Source organism: Panicum virgatum, chromosome 9K (assembly GCF_016808335.1).
Source record: "Panicum virgatum strain AP13 chromosome 9K, P.virgatum_v5, whole genome shotgun sequence".
In the NCBI taxonomy this organism is placed as follows: domain Eukaryota; kingdom Viridiplantae; phylum Streptophyta; class Magnoliopsida; order Poales; family Poaceae; genus Panicum; species Panicum virgatum.
Genome location: NC_053144.1, coordinates 12,910,198 through 12,926,220, shown reverse-complemented (window position 1 = coordinate 12,926,220; position 16,023 = coordinate 12,910,198). Strand labels below are relative to the sequence as shown.

The 16,023-nt window shown below is 44.1% G+C and overlaps 2 protein-coding genes across 5 annotated transcripts; both read right to left on the bottom strand.

The window, feature by feature from the left end:
* Positions 1-25: 25 nt before the first annotated feature.
* On the bottom strand, positions 26-3,960 carry LOC120650142 (TLC domain-containing protein 4-B-like). Of its 4 annotated transcripts, none has more exons than XM_039927164.1 (9): positions 3,730-3,956; positions 2,915-3,051; positions 1,789-1,877; positions 1,558-1,693; positions 1,372-1,446; positions 1,176-1,297; positions 976-1,051; positions 568-649; positions 26-467 (listed from the first exon to the last, which is right to left on the bottom strand). In XM_039927164.1, the coding sequence occupies exons 2-9, from the start codon at positions 3,029-3,031 to the stop codon at positions 274-276; spliced, it is 891 nt and encodes a 296-aa protein (XP_039783098.1). In that variant the 5' UTR covers positions 3,032-3,051; positions 3,730-3,956; the 3' UTR covers positions 26-273. The 4 variants fall into 4 exon arrangements, with proteins under 4 accessions (XP_039783098.1, XP_039783099.1, XP_039783101.1 ...); XM_039927165.1 differs by having other exon boundaries at positions 568-627; positions 3,730-3,950; XM_039927167.1 differs by lacking the exons at positions 1,558-1,693; positions 1,789-1,877 and having other exon boundaries at positions 3,730-3,960.
* Positions 3,961-11,876: 7,916 nt separating this feature from the next.
* Positions 11,877-15,941, bottom strand: LOC120650140 (BTB/POZ domain and ankyrin repeat-containing protein NPR3-like). The gene is made up of 4 exons (XM_039927163.1): positions 14,999-15,941; positions 14,085-14,850; positions 12,623-12,808; positions 11,877-12,458 (listed from the first exon to the last, which is right to left on the bottom strand). Exons 1-4 carry the CDS (start codon positions 15,533-15,535, stop codon positions 12,172-12,174), a joined length of 1,776 nt encoding a protein of 591 aa, XP_039783097.1. The 5' UTR covers positions 15,536-15,941; the 3' UTR covers positions 11,877-12,171.
* Positions 15,942-16,023: the final 82 nt, after the last annotated feature.

The following is a 16,023-nucleotide window of genomic DNA, read 5'->3' as shown; positions in this document are numbered from 1 at the left end:
TTATCTTGAACTGTTGAATCACAAATTCAAAGTACATAGAGCTGGGATTGTATTTGGTGAATAAACAATCCATTCAAATGCTCTTCGGATATACACATGGCGCAGATAGTGTGAGCATAACAGCGTGCTAGAACTTCGGTACAAACCAAATTGGTTATGAAATTCCAGCTTTGCTGAAAATAGGGTGATTTCATCTAACCTAACTTGTTTGCTAATATTCTACACATTAACTTTCTCTAGTTAACCTGATATTCATAACTTTACAAATCAAGGTCACACAGTGCTGCCAGAAACGCCAAATCTTGTTAGCAGCTCTTGGATCCGATTGGTGTCATCCATCATGGCCATTTTGCCAGTGTTTTCTTCACACCCTTTAAGATCTTCATAAACCACATTGCGTTCATCACAAAGAGCACTGATGGCACAAGAAATGTCAGGTAGTACCCAAAGGCGTGCATCTGCATAATCTGTAGTTAAATAATTCGGAATTGAAAATGTGTCAGATGGCAAGATGTTTTGTACTTGAGTAAACTAAGATTGATGCATTTGGAATGAAGATCTTTGTACCTGACTGTAGTGCAAATAGATGTGATAAAATACATATATGAACAAAAATATCCTTGCCACCTGAAAGAAATATGAACAAATGCTACCATCATGAGTCATCAGCTCAATATCAGGGAATGAAATGGTAAGAAATGCAAATGATTTTTTGAAAGGGAAAACATCCCAGTATGGCAACCCGCTGCTGAGAGACTTCAAAATTGAAGTCTCAAGAAAAAAAAGGTGTTTTAAAAATGTGATAATATGAGTGCAGTCATTCAGAAATCACTCCTTTTCACCTATTTATTTTTATCAGTTTTTCCATATGGAAGCTTCATGCGGACATTTGCATTCTGTTTCCAACAGAAAATCGAGAACAATGAAATGGAAAGACAGGCTGTTTCTTAGTTCAAGAAACACTAGTATACGCACCAGCCATGCAACAAACATCAGAATTCCGTTAATCAAGTAAGCGCTTGATTTTTTCAGTCCAGCTGTGTCAAGAAACCTTTAAAGAAAAGCAGAACAAACAGCACATTAAAATCAAATCGTATTGACGGTTTTTTTAAAAAAAGTATTGATAATTGAGAATTCAATGTTAAGAAATAAATAAAACAATTCAGTTGCTTTACCATCGCAAGTTGATTTCAGGGGTGGTTGTCTCTGAAATAAGAACCATGTATGTGTAAAACTGCCCTTCCCCAGACAACATTGTGTATGCTATTGCAACTAAGGAAAGAGTATGATGGAGGACCTGAAACAGCAATACATAACCATTACATAAGAACCTTCCAGTGCATATATGTTTAATGTTTAGTTGGCACCTACATATTCCATTCCACCAAGGGAAGGATACAGCCAGAAGATCATTGCAAGATCTGTGATGAAGTAACCGACAGAAACCTGTAAAGCATACATTCAAGACACAACTATGTCAACTGAAGATAAAATGTAAGCACATTATAGACAGAATAAATGAAATGCTACTTTATCATAATAAATGGTATTCAGTACCCCCAATGCAGCAGTGGATATGATCGAATTACGGAATGTAATAGGTCCCTTGATCCGGTCAGAGAAAAGATCGGTCGACGCAACAAGATATAACGACACAGCTGTGATAAAGATTGCATGTGCACTGGACATACCCCTGAAACGTATAATTGATTGTGAGTATGAAGATTCTAAAAAGAAAATATGGGAACATGAGTAATTTAGATATAATAGCTCTCACACAATACTAACCTGTTGTTCCATTCGATGCGTTGTATTTTTGTTAATGAAGTATAGCCCTTGAAATAAAAGGAGCTCAATATCCGAGTGAAATCATAAGCCTAAACAAGAAAGCATGTTGTTTGTCAAAAAAAAAAAACACTTCTGTCATACAAAAAGTTGCTGACAAGGTCCAGAAATGTAAAGGCCAGCAGCCAGCCATACGATGGCATATATTCTGTCACATATAGAAGTTACTCTAGAAGGTTGTTTTGTTGTTTCTGGAGCATGGCGGGAATAATAGACTCACGCCAGACAAGTTATCTTTGTCCTGATCTATATACTTGATTCATACAGGCTAATTTGATTTGGGATGAAAAATGGCATCAGATTGAGGATATAGTAGACACGGTAGTGCTTGACTTTGGACAAATTGATTTAAACCACCACTAAAACTTGCCCAAGCATATTCATATGGTGAAAATCAGCATGTTCAATCAACATTGCTGGTTATGAAATAACAGTTAGCATCAAATTGTCAATGGTACAACTGAACTGAGATGTAGAAGGGTTGTCAAAAAATGTTAGTGACAAAATCACCAAAAAAATTAGCATCAATGGTCAAGAATTTATAAGAAGGAAGCACTAATAAATATTGTGGGCGCATTTTTTTTTCTTTCTGCTAACAAGCCTTGCGACCTGCGAGGGAGGAAATCAATGTCTACTCAACATTGCTGGTTAGGGAATTACAGTTAGCATCAAGCTATTGATAGTACAATTACTGGACTGAGAGGTCTGGAGGTTGTCAACAATCGTGGCAACGAAAGCTACATTTAGAATCAAAAGTCAAGGATTTAAACAGAGCACTAATAAATGTTGCAGGCACAGTAGGTCTTCTTTCTATTAATAAGCCAACAACTAGTCTTATTCGTGGCAGTTAGCCTTTCACACCACAGTGGACACACTGGTGTTACTCATTTGGGTTTAGTAGAGAAGGAAAAAAAACTTCAATTTGGTGTAACTAATCTCTCAGAAGGTAGTCATCCTGTGCAAAAGAGTAAGCGAGAACATGGATTGTTGCTCACATTAAGTTGATTACTCAATGCAATCATGAACCGTAAGTTCATAGCTTAGACATTGGAAGCGAAAATCAACCTACCATCTTGCAGAGGACAATGCCCATGAGCACCGAGGAGTATGGAACAAGTGGATCAGCTAGCAGGTAGTCCCTCATCAATGCCTGAGCTTGATACTTGTAAGCTGTCACGGCTGCCATCTTCACCGCTCAAACCGCACCTGCATCACAAGATGAATACTGACATGAACCTACTTCCAGAGAACATCTCAAAATTGGATCTTCGTGGTGCCTGAAAGGCTGAAACATCCACCAGATTTTCTTAGCAACACGTCTGTTATGCTCATTGATAAGCTCAAACCTATTCTCAGCACTCAACAGCATTTCCACACAACTTCTATCAATCCGGTCCCAAGGCTGTGATAAGGTATAGGGACCGAGCACACACCACTAAGCAATCCGTGTCAACGATCACACCGACAAACTCGAAGCAACTCATGGCTCAGATACAGATGCTGCAAGACATCATCAGGTCGGCTCGGTGTCGGTGACACAGGCAGATCTCCATGCGCAGCAACATAAAGCGATACCCCGAACGCTGCAAACTACGCAAAGGTAATGTACCTAACTTGCCACCAAATGGTCAAAACGCGCATAGGATCGGAGCACATGATGTACTTCACCAAGAACCGCCACCGACGGCGGCATGACCCCAAGAACAAAAAATCCCCCCAAATCGCAGGAAGCCAATAAAGGCCAAGATCCGTGGAAGGGTCAACTCAACCCAACCCCACCGAGAAAGAATGAGGGAGATGAATAAAAACAAGCCGAAAGGATCAAGAAACAGACGCCAACAAATGATCCGCGCCGGGGGGCCGGCAGGGCGGGGCAGCAAGTACCTCGCGGCAGGAATGGGAGCTCGACGGCGAGAGCGCAGGGGAGCGGGGCGCAGCTAGGCGCGCGGAGCTGAGGCGGGGAGGAGGGGGAGGCTCAGCTCCATTTCTTGGGTGGTGCGCTGGTTGTGCTGTTGGTGTTGGCGGCGGGCAGGCACGGGGGAGGAGGAGGAGGCAGGGAGCGGGTAGCTGCGGCGTGCCACCATCCGTCGGAGCCTTGTGCGGTTGCCGCATTTGCAACTACCTCCTTGATTAAAGCTTGCGCCTTGATTACCACACCAGCAACATTAGAGCGTCTCCCATTCTTGTTATTTGCCAACTCCCCAAATAGATATAGAGAGGCAAAAATGAGATCTCAAAAGTACCCCATTTTTACTTTCAAAATTGAAAAATCGTGACCCCACGAGATGAACTCTGCAGAAACGTTTCCTGCTCCCGGGATTCCTCGTCGGCGCTGCCTCTCGGTCGCCCATCCCTCCAGCCGGCTACTCCCACGAGTGAGCAATGCATGCACATGCACTACCCTAGTTTGAGCATGGCGCATCTTGTTTTGCCGATCGAGCACGATCCTTGGCATTTGCTCTGGGAATGATGGCGCCACCACCGTGTTTGTTGGATCCTCGAGGCCTGGCTTCTTTAGCAGTGCCAAATCGAGAACCATTGAGTCCATGGATGGAGGCGGCATCACACGCTTGTTGGCCGCTAGGGCTGCAAAAATAGCTCGAGGATCGCGAGCTGGCTCAAGCTCGCTTCGGCTCGGCTCGGCTCGGAGCGGCTCGCGAGCCTCCAACGAGCCGAGCCGAGCCTACTTCTCAGGCTGTGAAAATGACGAGCCGAGCCGAGCCGGCTCGCTGTGGCTCGCGAGCTCAGTCCACTGAGGCTTATAATGGTTCATAGGTTATTATGAAACACTCTAATCCTAACATGTGGTGTGACAATATCAATATTAATCTATATCTATACTTAATATGATTATTGTTTATTGATTACTTTCATTTCAACACATGTATGCGCTTTATATATTTATATGCACTAGTCAATGTGTTATAATGTGTATACTAAATGCATAGTATATATTTTGTGCCAGGCTCGCGAGCCGGCTTCGAGCCGAGCCGAGCCTCCTCAGCGAGCTCGCCAAACTACCGAGCCGAGCCAAGCTCGGCTCGCTCATGCACCGAGCCTCGCCGAGCCCGGCTCGGCTCGTTTCCAGCCCTATTGGCCGGTAAGCAAATGGGGACGGAACACGCGCCCTTCTGCCGAGGCCCCGGCTCGTGGACGCGCTCGCATGTGGAAGCGACCACATCCTTCGGCGGCTGTGCACTCGCGCGCTCCTTGGCACGGCGGCAAGACCGCATCCGCCGGCAGCGCGCAGGTGTGCTTCTTGGCGGGGAGGCACACCGTGGCCGGCAAGAACGGGACGGCCGCCGCCGGCTCCTCCGGCAACCACGCCACAACTGTCCCAGTGGCGGAGCCAGGAATTTGCGGCTGGGTATGCCAAACATAAAAAAAATCGAAGCTAATACGCAATATAATGGACAATTAAGTTATCACCGCCATAACAAATCCATAATAATAAATAGTGCCAGGCTCCTTCATGCTGGTGCTGGGGCGCTGGCACTGGGATGGCGAGGCGCCTGCGGTCTGCCACGCTGGAGTTGCCGTTGCTGAGATGGGGAGGGAGGGAGGAGGGAGCCGAACTGTAACGCCGGTTTGGGGGACAGGCGGAGGGCCGAGGGCCGGAGGCGCACTAGAGAGGACACAGAGCCGGGGGACAGGGGCTTGAGGCGAGCCGCAAGCAGAGACAGAGAGAGCAATTCTTTTACATGTTGGTCTTTTTTTGCTAGGCTTTGTTGAATTGAGACTATAAGTTGTATATGATACTCTCTCCATCCCAAAATAAGTGTAGTTTTTGGCTTTCAAATTTTGTCCCATAAAAAGTATAGTTTTAGCTTGTTATGAGATCCATCTAATTAAAGCAATACCAAGTATACCAAGAAAGCATTGCATAGAAAACGTATAGAGCTAATAAAATATTCAGTAGATATTACATTTCTAGTTCCAATGTGTATGCATTCATTGAGGATCCAGAAAACCAAATAAATAACACGGTTTTCAATCACAATTGGTAGAAGTAATTAGGGGTAACAAAGTCATTTCTTCGAATGAGTAATGTGCCTGAAATTTTCTAAAACTATACTCTTTGTAGAATGCAAGAAGTAGTATACATTTATGAATACATATTAGTATTTTTCTCAAAATCTTGGGTATGCCTAGGCATACAGGGGCATACCCCTGGCGCCGCCACTGAACTGTCCTCTTGTTTACCGGGAGGCAAACTGAGACGGAGCTGATCCGTGCTGGGCGCCGATGTACGCCGGACGCCGGATCTCCATGGACGCCGGCGGCAAGACGGATAAGCTTCACGCGGGAAGAACAAGGGCGACAAAGAAAACTCCCGATGGGAGTTGCGATCGGGAGGAACGGAGTAGTGCGTATATTTACGCACAAAGGAGGACAATTTGACAATTGTTAAGAGATGGGGAGGTAGAATAGGGAACATATAGTTTTTTTCCTTTTTCATAAAAAAACAAGGATGGGGAAGTGAGATTGGAAACACTTGGAGATGCTCTTAAGTGCTTAATCTGCTATTCTGCTGACAGATAACCTATTCTGTTTGGAGACTGAAGAGTGAAGACAGAGCTCGCATACATGTATATTTTTTTCCTTCCTGGCAAGAAGACAGACCTCATTCGGTGAGGATTAGGGATGTAAATGGTATGGATATTTTCCGACCGTATTCGAATTCGATTCGATCTGGAAGGATTTTTATCCGTCCGTATCCGATTCCGAGTATCCAATATCCGTAATCGATCCGTATCCGAATGCTCAAAATTTATATTTTTATGATGTCGATATTCATTACAATCTTATCTGATAAAAACTAACATTATCCGTATCCGACTCTGTATTCGAACACAAATATGAAAACAAATACGATATCAATAATACCCATCCGTATCTGATTCGTTTTCATCCCTCATGCTACTTAGACTGCTTAATCATTGCCTTGCTTGGGCAAACCCAGAGGACACTGGCGAGGGACAGAAAGGTCATCTGGCATGGCAATTGGCAGCAGCTTGCAGCTGTGGTCTCCATTGTCATCCAGCCAAAATATCATTGTTTTCTCAACGTAATTAGTGGAGCCTGGTCACATTGTTGAGAGGATAAGCTGGATGCGGATAAGCTGCTGACGTTTGGGAGCAGCTGCGCATTGCACATGTTACTTCTGAATAACCAAAATTCGATACCAAGGAATCCAAATGGACAAACTAGACATCATATGATTCCTCATCTTACTATTAGTAATTGGAGGCTCATTTTTAAGCCTTCAGGTGATGGCACTTAGGATTCTAGGTGGACAGTCTAAAAAATTAAGAACTCCTACAAATTCTCACAAAAATCAGAAACATCTGGCCATCAATTCGGCAACTCTGATCATAATAGCTGTTGAATCTGTTATTTTTTTAATAAATTACCCACCTTTGTCATTATGAAAATAAATTAAAGTAACCCCTACACTACACATGTATCTAAAATACCCACCTCTGTCATTATAAAAATAATCTAAAATAACCCTCTAATCTTCATGTAAATTACCCACTTATGCCATTATAAAATAATATCTAATAACCCCCTAAATTTTTGTATATATTATCCAATGATATCATTATAAAAAATTAAAATAAGCCCCAAATCTGAATCAAAATTATATTATTACAATAAAATCTTAAAGTGCATCAATATAAAATTCTAAATTACTATTTTTATCATTATTAGTATATTATTTATAGAAAAATACTAACCATAATGTGTGTCACCATATATTCATGTATAAGAGAAGAGATAAGAATACCAATTTTCATGTTATTCACATAGCTCAAACAAAATGTTCAATTAAATACATATCAAACATATATGGAGGTATGATGCAAAGTGACAAAAAAATATTAGTAACTAAACCTATCACATTTATTACAATTACATAATCATAAATATGTATCTTTATAATTAGATTAGAATATTTAATTGGTTAAAGAGAGCGTGAGATAGATAATTATAGATATCTCTAACTAGCCCGTGCGGGAGCACGAGTTGATAGACTAGTAGAAATCAAATGATTCCTGCGTAGTAGGAATACTATTTGGAAGAAGGGTGTCATTCTGTGTAAGGCGAGATCTGTAGAACTTTTGTTTTCTACAAATTTTATGTGAATTAAAATCTTAACTGTCCCTATTATTATTTGTCATGTTGGCCAGAGAATCCAACTGGCGAATATATTCGCATAGGACATGCATGGCTGCCAGATGGATTGTGCGTAAGCCATTTGCGTTGGTGTTGGTTAAGGGCTGTTTGGAAGACCTCTCTCGACTCTCAAAACGGCTTTACCGGTGAAGGAAAAAAAAATGGTTGCTTCCAATTTCTAGTATTATTTTTTATCCCAACTTACAGAACGAATTCATGCTATACTGCTTCGTTTTGTGCAAAACAGGTGAAGCCGAGGCCGCAGTAAACCCTTCCAAAATCAACTCCATGACATGGCAGCATCACCCTGTGACTGATACCAAGACACCAAGTACGAGCAGCCAATTGTTTGTGCTCTTTCCGGGGCCCAAAAAGGTACTTGCAGAACACACTACTGGTTTGGTTAGGTGGCTCTCGCGGATACCGGTCAGAGGTCACAAGCAGGACCTGGACCTGAGATATGGAGCGAGCATGATCAACACAGGCGAAGCCAGCCAATCCCATCTAGATCCCTAATCCCATCCCATCCTCCGGTGGATATACGTGGACTCCAAGGGAGCACGTCGCGCTCCTTCCTTTCGTTCTAGGCAAACGCTGACTCGTTTTTTTATTCTTGTTAAACAGATCACAACCCGCAAACCCGTAAACGCAAAAAAAAACATCACATCGAATATTTCGACACATGCATGAAGTACTAAATGAAGTCTATTTACAAAACTTTTTGCATGGATGAGCTGTAAATCGCGAGACGAATCTAATGAGCATACTTAATCCATGATTTGTAATAGTGATGCTATAATAACCATATGTTAATTACGAATTAATTATAGATTAATTAGCATCATTAGATTCGTCTCGTGATTTACAACCCATCTATGTAAAAAGTTTTATAGATAGACTTCATTTAGTACTTCAAATTAGTAAGATACCATCGCAATTTTTTTTTTGCAAAACATCTAAACACGGCCTTACGGCCTTAGTATTTTTCCTTTTCCTTCATCGGAACTGAAAAATTAGTGGACTGATGAAGCTGCTGCACAGCTGTGAGCTCGGCTAAGCTGGGGGAAAAAATGCTCCTCTTTTCAGGCTAATAAGAGGTTGCTTGTGCAGGAGTACTGCGTCCGCCGCATCCAGCAAACACACTACCACCTCTCCTTTCCGCAAAAACGTGGGAGGGAGGCAAGCTTGGATTGTACTCCAGCGTTTTGGCTCACAAAATCATCCGCCACGCTTTACGGCAAGTTTCTGATGAACAGAGTGCGTAGTAATAGGTCAGCCTAGAAGCTAAGAAATTTTGTAGAATACAGTAATCAGACATGCTTGGTCAAATCTTCTGGCAAGTTTGTGGAGTGCAAACTGATCAGACTATGGACAACGTAAATACCCCTCCAACCCACCCCGGAAGTGGAATCCACATTAGATCAGTCTCGGTAAAACTGTCATGAGTGCGGCTATTAAGTTACCAAACTATCATATCCCATGACACTCTCCATCTTCTCTCTTCATAATAACTTTGTTAGTAAATTTAATACTCATAACACTTTTACGACATTTTCATTAAGATTGATCTACCTTGTGAAGTGGGAGTCCTCTACCAGGAGAAAAGGGAACTTGCATCCTCTTCCCTCAAGCCCAATGACAACCGAACTGATTTTGATAGCAAAATTTCTTTAAGTCTCAAATGGAAAAATTCTGTAAAAAAAACAGTACGAAATCCCTTTTGTTACAAAGGGGCATCGCATCAGTTCAGTGTAAATGGCATCTCCAAATTCCATCTCTACCCTTGAGGCTAAATGACAGGCTCCAAGGAAAATATTAGTGGTTCTTTCTTTTTTGAAAGACAAATAGTAGTGGCTCTCAACATCAATTAATACTACCATAAATAGTTATATTATACTATTATCATCCGCCACGGGAGGAGGGAGCGAGCAAGCACGAGCATGTGACCGCCGACGGCTCCAGTCCAGCAGCCTACGCAACCCACGAGGAGTCTCGGCTAGGTTAGCTAGTAGTGTGGGCGCCGAGTGCTCGTGGGGAACGGGCACGAGCCACCAGCCACCTGCTGTCGCCGTCCTCCTCCTCGGAGCTGGCCCTCGGCTGGACTGGACATCTGCTATTCTGCAGCTGCAGACAGGCACAAACGGCCGTGCTGTGTGCCTGTCCCTGTTTGGTTTGCGCAGCACGAGTAGTGCACACGATTTTCGAGAAAAAAATTTTACGCATGAAGTACTACACGAATTTTATTTGTAAAACTTTTTTACGGATGGATGTAATTTTTCACGACGAATCTAATGATAGTAATTAATCGATAATTGACTACAGTTATGCTACAGTACAATTCTTTAATCGTGCGGTCAAAGACCTCGTTAAATTCGTCTCGCGAAGTAGCGTAGAGTTGTGGAGTTAGTTTTGTAAATTATTTTTACTTAGTATCTCTAATTATTGGTCAAATTTTTTGTGCTATTTGTGTCTCCTGCAACGCTGCAACTGCAGCATAAACAACTCCGCAGCTGCGGGCACTGAAACTCCCCAATGCCCACCTGCAGCGATCAGCCTGGCTGCCCCGGCCAGCGGCACGTCGGCACTGAAACTATCATGCAGTCGTGCTGATAGAGAGGAGAGAGCTGGATGCCGGAGAAAAGCAATAGTGAGGAGGAAGAAATGATCCGTAATTTTCAGTTAACAGAGCACTACAGCAGAGTTTCAGTGCCACAAAGGGAGCATTTCCCTGTATTATGACTCGTATAAATCGACAATCATACGGTGTTCCTTCCTCAAGGCGTGCTGAGGACATGAGGTAGATTGCTCGCCTTTCCTCATCACCACTCATGGATAAAGAAAACTCAAGTTAAAGAGAGCGAGAGAGAGCAAAAAGAAAAAAAGAAAAAAAGCAGCGGCATTGTTTAGTGAGCGGTCAAGGAGCAGGTGGTTCCTTGAAGCAAGAAAAGAAAGGGCGAAAGGCAGAGCAACCAGGCCCTGTATTTGCTTCTTCATCACTCGGCTTCTCCCTTTCTCCGATGACATCCAAGCCCTCATCGTCACCGGTAGAATTTGGTTTCCGGTCGCGTTCGGTTATAGGCGAGGGGTCCTATTTTCAACTGCATCATCATCAAACATCACCCTCGCCGCCGGCCATCTGGATAAACCCTCACCGTCACTGCTGTGCGCGGATTCTATCACCGTCGCGGCTATCGGCTCGCCTTCCCTTAGTCCTCCGCCCCCCTTTGAATTTTGGGTTAGTTGGATCCATGCCACTACAATTTCTTGAAATTGGATTTCATATTGAAATCCATGCCATTGAGTGGCATGATTTTCAACATGAAACCCAAATTCATGGAGTTGTGGTGGCATGAATCGAATTTTCCCTTGAATTTTGTTGGCTCCGCCAGTCATCTTCGTACGTGACCAGGGGCGGAGACAGGGGGGCGGGGGCTGGCCCCCCTAATGATCCCGTAGCACCATTATAGCACAATTATCAAAAGTGGAATTTACTCCAGCGGCAGCCTGTGGTAAGACTGTTGCCCCCCCCAATCACTGCTTGGTCCCCCAATGATCAAATCCTGACTCCGCCCCTGACGGTGACACTGACAGAGAGAGTGCACCTGTAAAATTCCTACATAATGGTAACAGGGTGATTTCACAAGTCCTGTGCAGAAGAACCATGCAGTGAAACCCTTTCTACTAACTGGCACAGCCATTTTGCCTCCAAAGACACTAGCAACTGACGGAGTGATTCTTTCAGGTTCAACCACTGAAAGACGCATTTCCAAATTCCTTTGTTTAGCTTACTGCAATTATCTTGTGTTCTGTATATCGACACTCTTCTTTAAGGCCGTATGCATCTTCTTGTATATCCACAGGAGTACAACTATTTTCTATAACGACACAGATATTAGCACCACTCCATTTCCCAGTCAAAAAGCAGTTTTTACATGCAAGACAACTATAGTGGCTGCAAAACTGACAGTCAGCACTTGGAAATTATCTAACAAAACATCATTACATGTCAAAGCTCGGCAGCTCCAGAAAATTTCTCGCCATGCTGGGTCAAATTGCTTCACTGTGCTACACGTTGTCAAAACAGTCTTCAAGCCTTCGTTCCCCACTTTTCTCAAAGTCATGTGTTTAGAACAGATTGCACTTAAACTACTGATATCTCCGTGGTTGCTTTGATTTCCTATTGGATTGTGTACCCCTCCCTTCATACCTTGCAGACGAAGATGAGGATGCTGATGAAGCTATGGCTGCGACGGCCGCCTTATCTTTTGTGAAGGCCTTGCGCACATCCTCTTTGAGTTCAGAGAAGCGCATCCGCTTGACTTGCTGGTCCTCTGGAGTGCCAGTTTCAAGGAAGATCAGGTCGGTGGATTCTTCGTTGAGAAAATTGTCAAGAACGTCCGAACAATGTGGGAAGTATCGTCTTCCTAGTTTGACTGGACAAATAAAAAAATGCTCATTAGAAATGATATCATACTACACCAAGTACCATGAAAGATTCAGTATGGAGCAATTTTCTTTTTGAACAAACCGTACTGAGCAATTTTAGCATACATATATGCTTGTATTTCAAATGAGGCAACTGTAGCTAATGCTGCACCTGTATTTGTTAAGGCATCAAGGCGTTCACGTAACCTCCTGTTTTGCATCGTGGGGGTCTCATTCAGATCAACCTCCTTCAGTTTACTGAAATTTGTGATGCCAGCAAACTCTTCAGTTGAATCAGCTTGTGCGATGCGCATGACAAGCTTGGCCTCAGAAGGGAAGAATATCCTTGCAAAGGCAACTGCATAAACAAGAAAGTAGAATTCAGCAGCGATTCTCAGAATAATATGCTTTAGTTTCAACCTGGAAAGAAACAAAATAGCAGCACATGCACAGAGATAAGAGCCTACTTAACCCTTTTTTTGGTCTTAAAAGGAAAGAAGTAAACAACAATTAATCTTTGATGCGTACATTAATACGTTATTCGAAGGACAGAAGCAATTGAATTTCTGCAAAGAAAGCCTAGCGTGAATGTTGCAAACTAAGCCAGTGAGCCTAGTGAGAATGTTGCAAACCAAGCCAGTGACACCATATACTTCTCAATCTAAGAGAACGCAAACATGCAAATTCTCAACACACCAACTGACGAAGCATCACCCCAGTGGCACAAAATGAACTAAATTCACTAGACAACAGACATTGATCAAACCTTAGACTAGTTCATGTAGACAAGACTAATGGCAAAACGATAAAAGCAAGATAAATATCCCCTCCAGTCTAAAATAAAGGGAGAAGTCCGAATTACGCCCTTGAACTGTTGCAAAAGTCCGATTTTCAACCTTCAACTACAAAACCGGATAGCATAGGCCATCCAACTATACAAACCGGACAAATTTGGCCGTTGGGGTGGTTTCCAAGGTGGTTTTGTATTTTTAAAGAAATTAAAAAATTCTAATTAGATCTAAAAAATCAAAACTAATTCATTTTAAATCAGAAAAAATTGAAACTAGTACCAAATTTTTTCTAAAAATGTAACCTATCTATATTGCTCTATTTGAATATTGGTTATTTAAAAAATAGACACAACTATAAGGAACCAAATATTATGAAAATAAAAAAATTGGATCTGAATAACTAAAAAGTATCATGCCAATAGATTAGTTTACATTTTAAAAAAACTTTTGATACCCAATTCGAATTTTTTATAATTAAAATGAATTACTTATGAACTTTTTAGTTTAAAATTGAATATTTTAATTCTCACAAAATGGAAAACCACCTTCAAAACCACCCAAAGGGCCAAATTTGTCCGGTTTTGACAGTTGGATGGTCTTTGTTATCTGGTTTTGTAGTTGAAGATTGAAAATCAAACTTTAGTGATAGTTCGAGGGTGTAAACTGGACTTTTCTCTAAAATAAACAGTGCCAATTTATGAAGTTGTTTTTTTAATAAAAGTACTTATGATTTGTCATGGGCAATTAGTTCCAGCCAATCTGATTGCTTGTTCGTGGTGTTAGAGAGGTAGGAAGGCATTGTATTAACCAACATATAATTAAGACAAGGGATTATAAGCAAACCTCTGTTTTCCAAGTTTATAAGCCTCATGTGAAAATTATCAACCAACAAAGGTGTGGCAATCGACTCCTCTATTGAGATCGGGTCCAAAATGATAGATTTCCTCTTAAGTTCTCGCTCCAATATGTCAATACACAAGTAAGGCTTGCTTTTCTCCTCGTATGTCTCCAACTTCCTGTTGCAGTCCTTCTCTCTTGTCAGTCTCTTGCAGATAGTAAGAGCATCACGCCCATCCAGCGTCCTCTCCAGCACAGAGGCTCCCCTCTCCACAAGTGAAAGAATGATGTCCGGTTCTCGCCTCATGCAAGCTATGTGCAGCGGTGTATACCCACTGCTATTCTTCAGATTCACATTGGCGGAATTTAGTTTCAGCAATTCCGCAAACACTTTAGGCTCGCAGTAGGCTGCAGCGTAGTGTAGAGCGAATGCATCATCCAAGGTGACCGCAGACTCCTTTAACAGCAAGCCAACAAGGTCAACGTCGTCAGAATCCAAGGCCTTGAGGATGTTTCTAACCCTCTTCTCATGCTCAGGGTCCCCAATGGCGTTCTCTGATTCATCCTGAAATGCACTCTGGCGGATTTGCTTGATCCTGCCGTATATATCATCTGGAAGCTCCTTCTCCAGGTACCCGCTATCGAGAGTGGAGAATGCAATCCTCTGAATACACTGATTGAGCAGGTCCTGAAGCTCGCAGGTGGAAGAAACATGAACAATCGGCACCACATCTTCGTCCAGAGCTGTGCTAACAAGGTCAGAGAGATGGCGCTGCAACACAAGATCAATGGTTAGAATTGCAATTTTCGTATCAGCCAGGAAGTAGGAAGGACAGGCAAAATGACTCCAAATCACTGGACCAATGGAGTGTCTGGTAATCTGGTTACACATTACTATCTTTGGTGAGTGGCCAGTATACCTGGAAGAGGGAGATAAGCTCGGAGATCTGGAAGCCAGAAGCGGCGTACATGGACTCGACGACAAAGTCAATCGCCGGTCGGCACGCCGCGTGGCCGCACGCTTCGTCCATGCAGGCGGTGACCTCCTGCGGCGGCGACTTGAGGCGGCCGGTGTAGAGGTACCCGAGGACGGGCACGAGGGCGTCCCGGCCGATGTGGCGGCCGCCGGGGACGAGACCGTCGAGCTCGAGCCGGGGCCTCTCGCCGGCGGCGGCGGGGGGCGGGAGGGAGGCGAAGTGGTCGAGGAAGAAGGCGCTCCTGGCGGCGAGGATGCAGCGGTGGACGCCGACGGCGGCGGCGCCCTTCCCCGCGGAGAGCGCGATCTCGGCGTCGGCGCAGTCGAGGAAGGCCGGGTCGAGGAGGCGCTCGAGGTTGTCGCTGAGGCGGCGCAGCCTGACGGCCTCGAGCTCCGCCGGCGTGGCCCGCGGCGGCTGCGGTGGCGGCGGGGACTGGGGCGACGAGGACGGGGACGAGAAGCTAATGGTGGAGGCCTCCATGGGGCGAGGCGGGGCTGCGAGGGCAGCGGGTAGAAGAAGAAGGTTCTAGAAGCCTCGTCCGCGTGAGCTACTAGCGGGACTTGGAAGGCCTGAAAGATCGAAGCTTCCCCTCCTGCTCCCAAGATTCAAGCCTCTCGCACGACGATTTCGTGGCTCGGGGAGACATCCGAGCCCGAAAAGCGAATTCGCAGATTCAAGATGGAACGGGGGAAAGCACAGCTCCAGCAATCAAGGCCGAATCGTCAGAACGCCCGACAGGTTCCGCAGCAGAGCCAAAAGGGGAAGCAGAGGCCCAAGACTGGGAGAGGGGAAGCAGCAAGGCAGCAAGCGACGAGCACGGCAAAGCGGAGGCAGACGCGGCCGGAGCCAGAAGCGTGCCCCCCTCCTACAATTATTATCTGTGGGGAAACTTGGCGCGTTTTTTTTCTTTTCTATCCTTTGGCGGACGGGACCCGAGCACCCGCCACCCGGCCCGGCGGAGGAGAAGA